Source organism: Phaethon aethereus, assembly GCF_964289735.1.
Source record: "Phaethon aethereus genome assembly, chromosome: 2".
In the NCBI taxonomy this organism is placed as follows: Eukaryota; Metazoa; Chordata; class Aves; order Phaethontiformes; family Phaethontidae; genus Phaethon; species Phaethon aethereus.
In genome coordinates this window covers 136,210,519-136,226,645 of record NC_138582.1, presented here as the reverse complement: position 1 = coordinate 136,226,645, position 16,127 = coordinate 136,210,519, and the positions used below count along the sequence as shown (strand labels likewise).

The following is a 16,127-nucleotide window of genomic DNA, read 5'->3' as shown; positions in this document are numbered from 1 at the left end:
AACCATCAGCAATAAAATTAAAAAGCACAGTCAACCACCCTAATTTACTCTGCTCCTACTCTAGTAAAGACATTAATGTAAATTAGACCTTACAGTTATACCTGACCATGTAGCCATTTTTTTACAGTCGTCCAAAATGAGACATAAAGAAATGCAAATTTCAACAACAAGCATGCACTAGTTAAACTGACTAAAGATGCATCTTTTGTTCAGATCTAAACTGATATCATGTTTACATTCATGTATTAGGAAAGGCTGGTCAGCACTTCAAAGCTCTATAGGGAGCTCTGTTTATTTAAGGCTGTGACTGTTAACTAAAATATTTCTACCTGCTCAATGTGGGTTTCAATTATACCAGTACAAAGGAGACTCCAAGAGCTATCCTTCTTTCCCATTTTCATTTCCTGCAGCTCATTCCTAATCCAACCCCCATTCCATTTTCTACTGACACAACCGTTTATGTAGCCATCCACCAAAAGGAAATGCGAGGCTAATTCAGGTTAAAATCAACTCTTTTGGGGAATGGTGTTTTTATTTATTACCACTAGCAGTAGTGATCCTTACTGACACAACTGCTGAGAAGCAGGGGAAGACATTTCTTAGAACTGTATAAGCACTAAGTAAAAAGGGACATGGCACCATACTCTTAGCCCATTTTACAGCAAAACAAAAAATTACTTTGAGTCCTTCCTTAAAGGAATCTGTTTTTCTCTGCACGGAACCAGAGCAGAAGCATTTCCATGTTCAGCCATTAGAATTCAGATGGGACTGGGGTGATACCAGGTAAGGGCAAGCAGTTGAGGTGTGTTAACATCATAAACTATTATAGCAGCTTCAGAAGGAAAGCTATTACACAGAAGAGATTTAAGTCTGAATTCACACTTAGACTTGTGTTTGCCTTCTGCAGATTTACATTTACAGACAACTCTGGATATCACCTATGGGTACTTCTATTTCCAGACAAACATGCATCAAACTGTGTCTAGAATACTTTTGTAATACTTACATTTTCACAAGGAAATATTTGCAGATATGCCAGCCACATCTGGTGCCTCCAGTTTAAGATATATTGTATGCAGTGTGTGTGTTGTGTGTAATAACTTTTGTGCTGTACTTTTAAGCCACAGATAGTCAGATATAGATATTATGACACAAAATTATTAACAGGTCAGAAAACAGCTCAAAAAGTGCAAGATCCATGAACTCGTTTTCTAACAAAATCACTGAAGACCACAAGGGATGCTCAGTGAAAATACTCCCCATGACCTCAATGGCTTTGGGAACACACCAATAATTTAAGTCAACTCCAATTCTGTTTTACTCTAGAAATACATTCAACTCTCACTTTGCCATAGACTGTTTGGCCTGAATGCAGATTAACTGCACTATACATGAAGGCACCAGGGGGTTAACTCCATCTAGAGTCAGGTCTGGTCAAATAGGTTGTGTTAGTTCCCGTGCCCAGAAAACACAGCTCCCTTGCTTCCACTCCAGTTTTGCAATGCAGTTACCTTCTGAAGCAGGCTGTGCTCCCAAAACCTGAGCTGAGATGACCACGTATTTCAGTGCCTTTGCACTGTATCACCGGTATTTGCTGTAAATCCTTATGCCGTCAGACATCTTTTAATTACCCATTTGCCTTTCCCCTTCTGCTGCCCTGATAACAGAGACTGGCCTCTACAGCCATCGGGGTGTACAGAGAAGTCTTCAGGAAAGAACAGACCCATGCTTGAAGTTGGCCTTTTGCTTTAGCATAAGGAAATACACCTGACTGGGCCAGTAAAACACAGCGAAAATGGCATGAGATACCAGGCCATAAAAGAAAACATGGGTAAATTATCAACTCGATTTGTCTTAAATGTAAGTCAAATAAACACGTAAGTTTCTTCTCTCAAGTGCAAACCCAGAGAAAATAGAGATGTTGGCCAGAAAGAGACCGAAGTTCACATTCAACTGTAACACTCTGATTTTATCAGCTAGGTCGTTAGATGTGATGAGCCCGGGGAAGCGAGGCTTGACAGTAATTGCATTGTGCTAAATACACAGATTCTCCAATGAGAGAGGAACGAGGTCCGCTATCTTTGCTTCCCCATGTTAGTAAGACAGCAATGACAATTCAAATACTTCAACAAATGGCAAAAGGGAAGAACGTTACAAAACCCCCTCTAAAGTCCAGCCTGACTCACCTGACTTCCTTGCTTTCAAGGCAATGACAGCAGCCAGTTCTCTCTGCACCTAAAATACCAGGAAAGGAAAGGATGGTTATAGGTACTGGCACTGCCAAACAAAACAAAATGCAACACTAGTAAGATACAGCCTATCAGTCATTTGGAGCAGTCAACTGCACATGGAATCATGCAGGTACTTGGTTTTGAAACTAGAGTCACTTTTCCTAGCAAGTCTATTTCCTTTTCAGCTGGGAATTCTGTGACAACTATTTAATTATTTTTTTTAACTTTAATTTTATGTAAATACTGCACATTCCTTAGGGACTGGGCAATTCAGTAGCCTGACCTGTAATTTATTTGCACAGCGTATCTCTTTCACAGGCACACACTTAAAGCTTCTTCCTTTCCTTGTTAAATGTTTGCTTTGCCTCTGCTAAGCACACTGTAATGCTGGATTTATTGTGTGACTCCAGGATAAGAGAGTTCTCCATGCTGAGGTTTGGCTGAGGTTCACATATATAATTGACATATGCCTTTTGGAGCCGTCAGGAGGAAACAACCTGCCTTAATAGCATGGCTGAGCATTTCAGGACCAAAATTTAGCTTGAGAGGAACATGAAGTAAGGGCTATCTGATTTCCAGATACATAGGCTCTCTCACTAGCCTATGATGAAACTCCCCTGCCATGTTAGCCAGCTCCCTCCCTCAGCCTCCTGTCTCTGCATTCTTTATATTTTCCCTATAATTTCTGTATTACCAGCTACAGTCCCTTTAGCCAGCTCAACTCTACATTCACTTCCTTCCATAGGTCTGTTCCTTTTTCTATCAGTAAAATTCTGTATTATGCCTTATTTTTATACTTCCTCACTGCCATCGTCTGTCCCATTGCAGCTGCTGCGAGCACCCTGCACTTGACCTACAGCACCCCAGACACTCTCTCCTGCATACACCGCAGGTCTTCCCTTCCTCTGCCCCATCCGCACTCCTGTACGCCTCCCAGCTTCTTCCAGTTTCCCTCATTTTCCCAAGACAGCCTGTCTTGAGTATTAAAAATATTATGGGACGTTCCAACTATTTTTCTAGGGACGGAACTACCCCTCTGTACCGTCTCCCACAGTGCGTACTAGCCATCTTGTCTAACAGACCTATGCAAAGCTCAAGGCTATGCTGCAGTGGGAGTTTTGACATCCAGTTTCTGAGAACACATGAAATTTAACACATCATTCCCAAGACATGTGGTATGATCGGAATAAGGCACTAAGCACATGAAGGATCCCTGAAGTAATACAATTACTAGCAACTGTCAACATCCCACACTCACGACTTTGAAGGTAAGTTTGAAAATGCGAAACAAGACTACTGAACGTTATTTTGGTCTGAGCATAAAGACAGACTGCTAGGAGAAGACAAAATTGCCCAGGACATCTCAATACAACGGTAACTCCAGCATCCGCTCGTCCGATACTCGGCAGCCACCCAGAAGTAAGTTCTACATGTGTCAGACACAGTCATACATCTGTCCTCTACTTGCATCCTTCCTTCTCTTGTGGAAAAGGACCAGGGAGCTTTTTTTGCTGTCCTTGCAAGATACAAGGATCTTTTATACTCCTTGATGCTGCCCCACTGAGAGGGACAGAGTTTTCTGCCACTCCAAGCAGGAAAATACGAAGGCAGTGCCACAGTTTTCTTAAATGTCATCCTGTTTCCAGCACAATTGTGCAAGCTGGCAGCATTACCTTCCCTTCCTTCCTTCCTGTACACTCATTCCCATGTCTGGAGAACTGTTAATCATGGTTAATGTAAGCATAAACTGCAAGTACGATGGGAAAGAACAGTTCTTCTGTGGAAAAACAACTTCTGTGCTTGCTTGCTTGCAGCAATTAATACACACTAGTAATAATACATACAAGGTATCCACAGTTAGAGTGGGATTTTCAATAAAATCACAAGTCATTTCTGAATAACACCACCATGACTTTTCATGGCTGAACTGCTCAGACCCTCTCCCTTCATTAAATTCAGCAGGAGGTACCAATGTCGATGCCCCGATTGTGGTCTATTCTCACTGGTTACTGACAGTAAGAAACAGTGCACTGATGTCTCATCTTTATCTTTTAACATTTAATAAATACATTATCTCAAGATTAGCCTTAGGAGACACTACAATCTGTAACAGTTGTAAACATACCAATTAACCCAATCAAACAATTGAAAAATGCAAATCTTTCTGTGAGTGTAAAGAAAAACCCATCTTCTCAGAAGAAAAAGCAGCATTGTGGCATCCTGCCTGCGGTTGTATCTGCAGTATTACTTTTGCCTATAAGGTGGCACTTTGCAAGTTTGAAAGACAGCGCTAACACCACGGGCAATAAAAAGGCTGGTTTTTTGTATTTTGTCTGTTATGCAAAACATCTCATTGTTTGCTGTGTGCCAGGAATGCAGCTGGCATATTACTTTAATCTGAGCAAAACTCTTCAGTTAAGCAGGAGAAAAAAATGTTCCTCTAGTCTTGAGATTAAGTAGACGTTCCTTCATCAAAGGGTTTCAGCCTGACTGAAGAGTCTGAGCTCCCTCTCATAGGACTCACTCACATCACAAAGAATCGGTACTGCTGAGCATCCTTCTGGACTTGCCTGGTGTCCCTAGATTTCAGAATCTATATGCTTTTGTCTATTTTAGCGTAAATGCACTTGACATCTCTGCTGGACATGCAATTCCTATGCATCATTACACCGATGGAAATCCGTGTACAACATCCATTCCTCACTGCACACATGCTACACATTATCATACTTCTTCCTAATAGGATTTCAGTTACTGCCTATTTGACAAAATCGATAGTTGCACATCACGTTGAAGACAATAATGTGGACTCAAAGTAAAATACACATTCAAACAAGAGCTATGCCTACCATAATAAATTGAGATATTCAATAAAAAAAATTGGTTTATACATATAGCTTGTTGCTACAAAGCTAACACTATCTAAATTGTATCCCATTTTGAGTAGCATTGCAGATGTCAAAACTGATTCAGTTTACAGGCCAGCTTATCACGCAGTATTCACAGAAATATTATGAAAGTCTGAAAGAGAACATTTTGAGTGTGTTGTTGGCACGTTATCACATCTTAATCAGTTTTCTTTCTGCAATATGAAAGAGCAAGAGTGTGCATAAGGAGTGGTACCCACATATACTTCCTGATTAAATACAAATGGCATGTTTATATGGTGAATCTTCTCATCTTCAAAGGACAGAGGTAGAGATTTTTCAAAAGTACATGACAACTACTATCCTTCTCTTAGCCATGAATCTGGTCATTTTATCATAGAAGGCATAGTTGTGCTTCTAGCAGACAGTGCATACCACCTCTACTTTTCTCCCATTGCTTTTTTTCTGCTTACAGTAGTCTTTTGCGAAACAGTATTCTAGGTGTCAATGTGCCAAATAGGGCTTCAGATCTAGAGACAAAGTGGCAGTCCTTACAGAATCTCAAAATGAAATCCTGCAACAGAAAGCTCTAAATAGCAGCATTTTGAAAAAGAAGTGTGTCTGGTCCACATTTTTGCATCTCAAGTAATGATAGTTTGATGGACTCTAAATGAAAGCAGTATCGGCTGACGTCTTAAAGTACCAGAAAACTTTATTTTCCACATATACTGCATTAACATCCTGATATGCTCTTCTACCCATCACAAGGCAAGGTAAGAGCTTTGCAGTGGAAACACTCATAGCCATCCCACTGTGCTCCGGTTTAGCAGACAAGACATTGAATATGAAGCTGCTCTTTGGGACACGACACAGGATGCATGACAGCTCTGGAATGCGTCTTTAAAACAAGGAGTAATCATTGCATTTTCTTAAAAATTCATGACTAAAAAGATTATACAATGCAAACGTATCTCAAATGGCACTTTGCACTGCTGGCATGTCAGCTGCCTTTACAATTTAAGTTTGATGGTGTTGTCAGTGCCTCATTGTAATGGAGCATATAATATGAGCATATAATTCGATAGGCTCTGTTCAGTCATCTTGACTGACTCTGCTTCTTCCATCATAGAATAAAGCATAAAGAAAAAAGTGAGACCCCAGACAAGCTAGTTTCTTATCTTTCGTATCTGACTCTGCTCTTAAAAGAGGTGTATTACATACATTATGCACAAATTAAGATGATAAGAAACCTCTGCACTTTTTTCCCGGCTGCCCTTCTGACTTGGCATCATTCACTGCAGCTATCACTATCATCTTTTACGATCTCCATAACCATTGTTTAAAACCAAGAGTGCATTTCCCTAACTAATCCGTTCTAGACAGGCTGAATCATCAAAAAAAAAAAAATCACAAATTGTGCAGTGAATGTGAAAAGCGGAACTCTACAAGAGAAACAACACCTGGTAGCAAAAAGCAGTAGGGAGTAAGTAATAACAGAAATGCCAACACAGAAAGTCGGGCTACAGTAAAGAAAAAAAGGTGGAGAGAGGAATTGACCAAACTTGTACAGATGCCTATGTCTGTGCTAGTCACTCTATACCCCCTTCACAGAGAGTGCATACCTTACCAGCAGAGCCTAAGGTATGACTGTTTTTTCCTAAAATACGACTTTCAAAATGAATCATATATTCAGCATCATAAAAGTGCCTATTTCTGTTCCCTGGCTGCAAGGAGTGCCTGGGGAAGCTAGCTCAGATGTAGATGCCTGCCATATGGTCACTTATATTTAGGTGAGGTGAGTTCTACTCTCAGGGTAGAACTGTTTTTATAAAGTTACAGAAATATATAGTTAGACTTTATGTGCATGCAAGCTTACAGTTTTTCCTGCGTTTTCATATGCTAAAACTGTGATTTCTATTTTAGGCACAGAGATTTCTCCAATGTTGCTTGAGCTGGATGTTCACAATCAGTTTAGGTTTGAAAAGTTGGGAATTTAATCCCTCCCCCAAAAAAGCTGACACAGAAGCATCCTTCTGACCTGACACAGGATCTTTTATTCCGTTACAAGAAAAGTAAAAAGAAAAGGAGAAGAGACAGTGGTACTATCAAAACCAATGGGGGGACTTGAACCTCCAAACCTAGAAATGTACAAAAAAGTCAAGTCTAATCTCTGGCTGTTTTAGTGCTGGGCTGGAATTAAGGTTTTTGTTGTTTTGGCTTTTTTCACTTCTGAAACACTGGTCTGAAGAGTATTGTGAACAGGATTCTGAATTATGAATTCTTCAAGGAAGACTGGTTTGATTCTGTACAAAATAGGTAAACATTCAGTGAGCTAAGAAGCAAGACAGTGTGAACACACTTCCAGTCATGGCTAATACCTTCACTTTTGGTTTCCAGGTCCTGCTCACAGGACTCTGTTTTTTTCCATGCAAATTCTGAAGCTGTCAGAAAAAAAAAAATGAGGATGTGTATCCTGGTGAGTCCAGCCCTCTGCTGAGTGGGGCAAGCTGAGGGTTCAATTCCCTTGGGACACATAAAAGATTTCCATAAACTTGCAGTAAGTACTTTAGATTCCAGTCTACTGTATGGAGGAAAAGTAATATTCTGGAGGGATAAGAGGGAGACGTTCATATACAGGTGTTCATATTTGGAGGATGCTGCTCTGGTCTTACATCTTTGCTCCAGGGTTAGGCTAGAAAATCGTTATAGAGAGCCTCCACAGTTTTGTGGAAAATCCAAACATGCAGGAGAAAAGATCTGTCTTTTTGACACCACCATGGCAATAGATGGGTCTCAGGCCATCTGGAGATGCAATTGCCTAATTTTTCTTTAGCTAGTTAGCTACAGCAATAAAATGGTTCATTTAAAAAAAAAAACAAACAAACCTGTCCATGTGCTCTGCTGCTGGAATCACTCAGGATGTCGTTCAAAGGTTTGACATTGCAAGCTAGATGTGAAGCACTCTGAACTCACTGTCACTTACTCACATGTTTAAGGATACACGTTTTACTCAAGTGTATCCAGCAACAGTTAGATCCAGTTCTTAAACTCAGAAACTCACTTTGTTTTGTTGAATGCTTCCCTTTTTTTAAACTGATGAAAAAACATTATTCTTCTGTTTTTGAGAGGCAAAACTTTTGAGGGATACTGGCAATGTTTTATAGAGTTGGTAGTTTTATGGGTTTTTGAAAAGATAAAACTTTGCAAAAAGTATTTTATGTTTTTCTATTTTTTCTCTCTATGGAACTAAAAATGGAGGATATTGAGGTTCTGAGTTCTCCCTTCATTTTCAGTTCAGAAAAAAAAGTAGAGAAAACAAGGAATTTGAATATAGAGAAAATAAAAAATAAAAAAACAATTTTAAAACACAAATTTTCTAATGCCATACATTTTAAGTTATTTTTGCATAAGGTTGAGCATACAGAACTGCTGGCTTTCCGAACACATTACAAAATGTCTTTTGTAAAGGAATTTGTCTACAAAATATAGCACAAATTCTCCTTTCCTTCCATTTTTCAGCAATTTCAAGATAGTACTTTATTCATTTTATTTAAAATAGCTCTTATCCTCATGCCTTTTTCATGACAACTTCATCCTGCTTGGTTCACTTTCACCTCTGTACTTTCTCACGTACCCAGAACAGAACTAGCACTAATTCCCTGTTTTTCTGATACCATGATTTAGGTGTGATGTTCACAGAACCATACAATCACTGAACGGCTGAGGTAGGAAGGCACCTCTGAAGGTCATCTGATGAAAAGCAGGGTCAGCTAGACCATGTCCAGTTGAGTTCTGAACATCTCCAAGGATAGAGACTCCACTACCTCTCTGGGTAACCTGTTCTACTGCTTGATCACCATCACAGTAAATAAGTTTTTTCTTATGCTTTTTCTTATACTTAAGTAGACTACCTTGAATTTCTTTTTGTGCCACTGCTTCCTGTCCTGTCACAAGATGTCACCGAGAAGAGCCTGGCTCTGTCTTCTTTATTCCCTTTCACCAGGTATTTATATACATTCACAAGATCCCCCCATAGCCTTCTGTTCTCCAAGTTCAACTCTCCAAGTTCAACTCTCAGCCTCTCCTTGCAAGTCAGATACTCTACTCCCCGATCATCTTCATGGTCACTTGCATACACTCCAGTACGTCCACATGTCTCTTGTACTGGGAGTTCAGAATAGGACCAAACACTCCAGATGTGTCACACCAGTGCTGAGTAGAGGGGAATGATCACCTCCCTTAGCCTGAGGGTAATGGTCTTATTAATGCAGCCCAGGAGGCAGTTGGCTTGCTTTGCCACAAGAGGCACATGTTCAACCTGCTGTTCACCATGACCCCCAGGTCCTTTTCTGCAAAGATGCTTTTCAGTCAGCCCCCAGCCTGTACAGGAGCATGAGGTTATTTCTCCCAAATGCAGGACATTGCATTGCCCTTTGTTGAGCTTCATGAGATTCCCATTGGCCCATCTCCCCAGCCTGTCAAGGTCCCTCTGAATGGCAGCACACCCATCTGGTGTGCCAACCATTCCTCCCAGTTTTGCATCACTTGCTGAGGGTACACTCCATACCATCGTACAGATTATATTAGATTGAGTGAATCTGAAGTCCTGTCTGTCTGCTTCTTAGAACAATGATCTTACAACAAGACAAACAAGATGCACCAAATTCTAGCACAGACAGGATAAGCTGCTGTTTATCATGATGGAGTTTATTGAGGCTAAACATAATTGGGAAGTCAGATACCCAGACTTCCCAGGTGGGTCTCCTCAGAAGCTTATTATCATCTACACCAGGGCTGCTGAGGCCCTTTTGTCCCACACCTCATCATCGTCTTCACACTGATGTCCACTTGACCAAGAGGATCTGAGTGTAAGCTACCAGGCAGAAAAATCACCATGATCCTCCAAACTGGTATCTCCTGAGCCATGAACAGCATGGATTACAAGAGAGCAGGCTGCAGCAGTCCTTGCTTGGACTGATTTTAATAGCATACTAAGACCTCAGTAAAACTTCCTCCTTTCAGAGACAAAAAAAGTAGTTTGCATTACAAACACCTGCTCACTAAGACTACGTCTTTAATTTGAAAGGATCCAAAACATGACAATATTTCAAACAAGATCAGTACAAACTTTGATGCAGTGACCTTACCGCAGAAGTGAGACGAGCAAGAATTTCAGCATTGGTTTCTGCCGTATCTTCTATTTTTTGATCAGGCCTTAAAAAAATAAAAATAAGATTTTATTATTTCTTTAATTCTATTTCAGTATCTTTTGATTCCTGTAAAGCACGGAACTGTGTAGCCACAGGCACTAATGTAAAAGGGCTTTTGAGATTACACATCAAAATGATGACTGCAGCATGACAATAATTAATTGTGTCGGTAACGACAGAGTACACCCTTTGTCCCTTGCTGTCAAAAACTCTTGGTTGGACTAATGTAAAACAGTCAGAGAGTTCTTCAGTTATAAAAATACGATGAAGAACTGAAGAATGCAGGACCCTCTTAGCTCAGAGTTGCTTATTTGAATGCATATTTTGCTCTGCTATAAACATACTCCATCGACAGAGCAAAGAGTTTTCCATCTGCCCGCCACCCAGCTTTGCTAAGGTTTGGAGCAACACCTATGGAATGCAAGCACACATAGATAAAAGCAGACAACATCAAAGCATGAAGTTTGACATTTAAAAAAAAATATGGGAAAACTAAAAGAATACATGTAAGAAGCCATAAATTAGCAAACTAAAGTAACGGCTGAGAACACTATTAGGTTGTCTTGACGGTTACTCACAAGACAGGGAGACTTAGTGTGTCTTTGCAAAAGTGGTGCAGTGCAGGAAGAACCCTTCTAGAAACTGTCACAGAAGTCTGGCCCACATGCAAAAAGCCACACAAAAGCTGCTGTGGACAGCACAGAGTAGGGCTGTGTTTTTCTTTAAAACAGTCTAATTCCCCATCACTAAAACTGTGAGCCTTTTGTAAGGTTTACTGACAAGCCGAAGAAAGAAACCAATATGATAGGGTTATTACTATGGGAAGAAGAAAAAGAAAATGCCCTTGAGATCTTTACTTTCCACGGTATTCAAGCCGCGTGGCATGCCAGCAAACTGAGGAGATACGCAAAACTGCAGCTGCTCTAATAAACATAAATCCCAGGTATTACCTTCTATCTTTGGCTAAATTATTTAATTGTTCATATGCCTTGATGTGTTTAGGGAGAGAACTGAAAACATGTCTGGAATATGCAGCTGGTATACTGTGGTTCTTACATCCCACGTCCAAAAATTTCTTTCTCTGATTAAAAAATTAAGGTCAGAAAGCACAGAATGACACATGCATTCATTCTGGGGCAAGCATATTCAGACCAAAATGGGAATTCAGATTAGCAATGACAATTGTTTTCACAACTGCCTTTCCTATTAAAAGAAAAATGTTATTTAACATTTTAAGTGTTATAAACAGCCCCAAAGAAATACATGAATGCAGTTTCAGTTACAAAGACTGATTTATTCAGTCTTTCTCTTCATAGTTTGGAATGAGATTAAAATAACTGACCTCTTTAGATGCCCATGTTTCCCTATACATCTGATCTCTTGTGATCTCTCAGAACCAGGCTAGGACCTGATTCTTCTAAATTGGAGGCAAAAGATAGCAGCTCAGTAGACACAGCCACAGATGCAATCTATAAACCCAGAACAGCATATAGCATAGCTATTTCCATCTTGGGCAACTTCATCTTCTATTTGAAAATACTCACAGTATTCATCTGCATATGAGCATTGAATACTTCTGAAGCCATTAATATACTAAAAACTATTGTCAGCTCTCCAGAATCAGAGGAAGACTGTATTATGATACCCAGGCTAATGGAAAAAAGACAGAATGGATACTGAGGAACAGAATCAGGATAGGTATCACCCTATTTTTTTTCAAAAGGGTCCAGCTAAGACCTAGTAGGGCTGGTACCACACGAGAGCTACAAAGCCCAGGCAAACCAGCCTAATGCTTATACAGCTCAGTGGTCCGTGGGCTCGGTAGTGTGTTAAGCAGAGCGAGATGCAGGGATGCTTGCCCTAGATCTGTATGCAGGCAAGTCAGGTCCAGCACAATTACTACTGTACACCATGTGAAAGCAACTACGGTGCTTCCCGACACATTGGCGGAGGAAGCAATACGGATACACCCATGGTCCTGTGCCTGAACCTCAACTGTCCAATGTGAAGCCACTACATATGTCTCTATACTGACTGTACAATCCACCTACAGTGCCAATAAAAGACCCAGAGATACCTGAGAGCTGTCTGCATTCAGCAAAATCTTTCCAGGAACTCCATAAGGCAGTAACTAAATGAATATTCCATTCTGGCTATTTGCATTAAAACCAAATTACTTTTAAGAACGGTTACTTTCCTGAAATTAGTAAAATGTAAATTATTTCAGGACAGAAGACACAGAATATAGTCTAACACTTCTGAAAAGAAAGTAACAAGTAATATGAGACAAACAAAAAAAATCCCCTTTTAACATCTCTTCAAATAATTTAAAAAAAATACTATGGGATACATTTCAATAGTCCAAGGTACCCAATGCATTCTTGAAATGTTCATTGAGTCTGTCAGTGGTTCTGGGAATTAGGTGTTGTTATAAACACAAAGAAGGAAATAGAAGCACATAAAGATTAAACACCTGATACAAAGCCATTGCAGTCACTGGAAAAGAATTCAGCAGGCATTGGATGAGAGCCTAAGTGATTGCTCAAGGCTGTAAGGAAGTCCATGGCACAGCTTTCAATACAGATCTTTTGTTCCCAGGCTATTGCAATATTCACTTCTTTTCTAGTCAAGTAGAATTGTCTGTGATTAACATAGGGTGTTTAATGACCCCAGGAGGCCCCTGCATTAGTCCCATCTCATTTGACAACATTTACAGGAGTTCAGTCCTGTGGAATACACATCACAACATTAACCTTCAGTTTAGTGTGAGCTGCTAAAAATCTGCTAGGTCCCACCAATGTTATGTTTCAAGTAGAGTATTTGCCAAGGTCAAAAGGCAACAGGGAGCATTTATTCAGGAACCGTAAGCACATCTCAGGCTTCAGAATGCTATTTTCATTGTAGAACTTACTACAGTATTATTTGGTAACATTGCTAAAACTGACCAGAAGCAAATACAAATCCATCAAAAATCTGTAGAGAAAGTTGAGACTGGGCCACATTTATTTAATAGAGTCTCCAGAAAAGCTGCTGAAGGAATTCCCCAGAACTGCTACTGCCTACTCAGGTCTAGAGAGTCCTTCTGGGAGACCAGATCCATGGGGCTCCACAGAGATCCACTGATGCACCCTGCAGTCCAGACAAGTGCAAGTCTGCTGCCCACCAGCTATGGAGGAGACAGAGCTTGTCTAGTTCCCGGGACCACCAGATGTCCAACATTGCCTTCTGGTATACAAGTAGGCAGCCGCTTCTGGTTTCATCAAAAGCAGGGAATATAATTAATAAGGTAAGAATTTCTCTATCCCTATGTATATACAGAATTAATGCCTTCAATATAGACTACGAGAAAATCTAGGACAGAAAAATGAATACAAAAATATTAAGTTACAAGAAAGACTATGCTTCTAATGGTATGCAAAACAGCTTATATATTTGAGAAAAGCCAAACATTCACTGCAAGGAAGAGTTTTTAGAATTGCCCTCTTTCTTTATGAAAAAGAGTATACGGGTTTATTTAACCTGGTCAAATAACTTTAACAAACACCTGATCACATCTATTCCCTTTCAGATTGTGTTTTAGCAGTGTATTATTTGCATCAAGCATGGAGAATTCTGAACCTGGAAAAGCCTTCTTTCCCTTCAATATCACACTCCCTCAAGAGTATACCATTATTTAAAATTTTATTCCTTCAATATATATTTTTTTAAAAAGCACCCTCACAATCTGACACGAAAAACCTCCAGAAAATAATCTTTCAGTGACAATGTTCCCAAAAGGAATCCAACTTCAACTAAAATTTGAATAATGTGAGCAGGAAGGAGCTGGAAAAGTATATTAATGAATAATTGTTCAATTCATGTGACAGGGATCATCCTCCACTAGAAATGACAGTTGCACTGGAATGATAAAACTGCAGAGCAGACTGTAAAATAGTGATATTCTCTGGCCAAGGTCAGCATGCAGGATACATTTTTAACTTGAACCTAAAAAGTCTTCAATCCATTTTCCTACCTAGCATCCTTCACATAACACATCAATATGACCTATCTGTTCCGTCTTTTTGATTCAAAGCCTTTGTAGAAGGAGTCATAAACCATGAAAAGTGGCCTGATTTGCAGTGATAATAAGGAAGATCCGAATTCCCAATGAAATCAAGATGGAATCACCCTGATAAACTGCTTAGCACCAGAGTAGGCTGGAAGACAAGAATTTCTATTTGCAAAAATATTCAAAGGTTTTCTCCCATATAAGTCATCTGCTTAGAAGACCACATTCAGTCCCCTGCTCTAGCCAATTTGGGGTCCTTGTCACTTGGCTACACGCAGTCAAGCTGACCAAATAAATGCGTTTCCAAGGAAATCCCCACTCCAGAACTGCCAATTTCTGGTTGATGAGGGCAGTCAGCAACAGGGGAGGCAATCACGTTTCTGCCCTGAGCCATGCATAAAAATTACTGAGATTTTTTTCTACCAGCTCAACATGTCTGAATTTAAGAACCTGGGCATCAGATAGTTTACAGGGACTTTGGGCTTTGTGTTCCTCTAAAATACTTCCGTTGGACATATATCTGAGAGAAAGTGTTTTTAAAATTGAATATGTAGAGAAGGAAAGTACTTATAGAAGAAAGTTTTGTCTTTGACATCAAAGAGTATAAATCCTAGTACTGGCAGAGTAACAGTTCTCCACAGTAAAATATCAGATTTGAGGATTCATCATGCTAGGAACAATGAAAGAATTTAACCCAACTTGTCTATTCAGGCCAGCTCCTGCAGATTTGCTAAGGCATGAGGGGTCACGAGCCTCCAGACCTCTCACTGACACCTTTTTCCTATATTTTGGCCTCTCACTGTGGCACAAATAACTATGATTTCCTTCTAGCTGCTCTAAATAGGCAACATGTAGAGTGCAGCTCTATCAGCCCAGAGGGTATGGTAACATCCAATAGTTAGGTGGAAGAAGAGACATACAGGAAGTGAAACTCTTAAAAGGCATATTCTGAAAAAGGAATAATAATGCGAGACTGCAGAGCTCTGGCAAACATGCAGTAGCTAACTAAAATCAGATGACTGAAACTACCAAATTTCTGCCCATCCTCTCTATCCATCTGATAGCTGATCCTGACATAGCACAACAGTATCTGATCGAGTCAATCAGCTCCACAGCATGCCTGCTGCCAAATTCATGACAAGCCTCCAAATGTAAGAGGAGACACCAAAAAAAAAAAAGCCATTTGCCCAGGTAATATAGCAAGCTAGAGTCAGCAAGCTAGTACATAAGAATCACAATATACCAAAAACCCCAAGTCAAGTGCCTGCCTTTATCTACCCACGCTGAGTTTCTCAGATGAAGAGCCCATCTCCACAAAGCTCCTGAACCCTGAAAAGAAAGCTGGCTCATTTGCACCGTGGTTTGGGGGTAAATAGTGTCACTATAAGCTAGGCATTTAAAAAACAGTAAGCAAAAGTTGCAAACAGCTGTACACGCACACTTACAGATTACACATGTCAACCCTGGGAGGGGACAATGGCAGTAGTTGAAGTAGGAGCTTTACTCCATTCTTCCATCCTTCCTCTTTCTCAAATTCACAGAAAAGGTAGGTACATTCATCCGCTGAGAACTGGTAGAAAGCATGAGTGTCTTGAAAATAGAGTTGTCTGTCCACTGTCAGAAAAAATAACATTAGATAGCTTTTAAACCTTTACCATGTAAAGGTTCTGGGTCCCCACCTCATTCTGTGTTGCACTTTAATGGTGAGTTGCACCACCACACAGGGCAAAAGGATCGCAAACTCAGCATAGAAGCAATCCTGCCCTCTCGT

At 40.1% G+C, this 16,127-nt stretch overlaps 1 protein-coding gene across 1 annotated transcript in view; it reads right to left on the bottom strand.

Moving 5' to 3' along the window:
- Positions 1 to 16,127, bottom strand: part of RAPGEF5 (Rap guanine nucleotide exchange factor 5) — a gene marked incomplete at its 3' end in the record, with an annotated part of 161,230 nt that overhangs the window by 112,718 nt on the left and 32,385 nt on the right. Inside the window, exons 5-7 of the mRNA XM_082015389.1 lie at positions 15,802 to 15,970; positions 10,246 to 10,312; positions 2,187 to 2,235 (exon numbers count right to left, since the gene is read on the bottom strand). Coding sequence (XP_081871515.1) covers positions 2,187 to 2,235; positions 10,246 to 10,312; positions 15,802 to 15,970 — 285 coding nt within the window. The remainder of the gene's footprint in view (positions 1 to 2,186; positions 2,236 to 10,245; positions 10,313 to 15,801; positions 15,971 to 16,127) is intronic.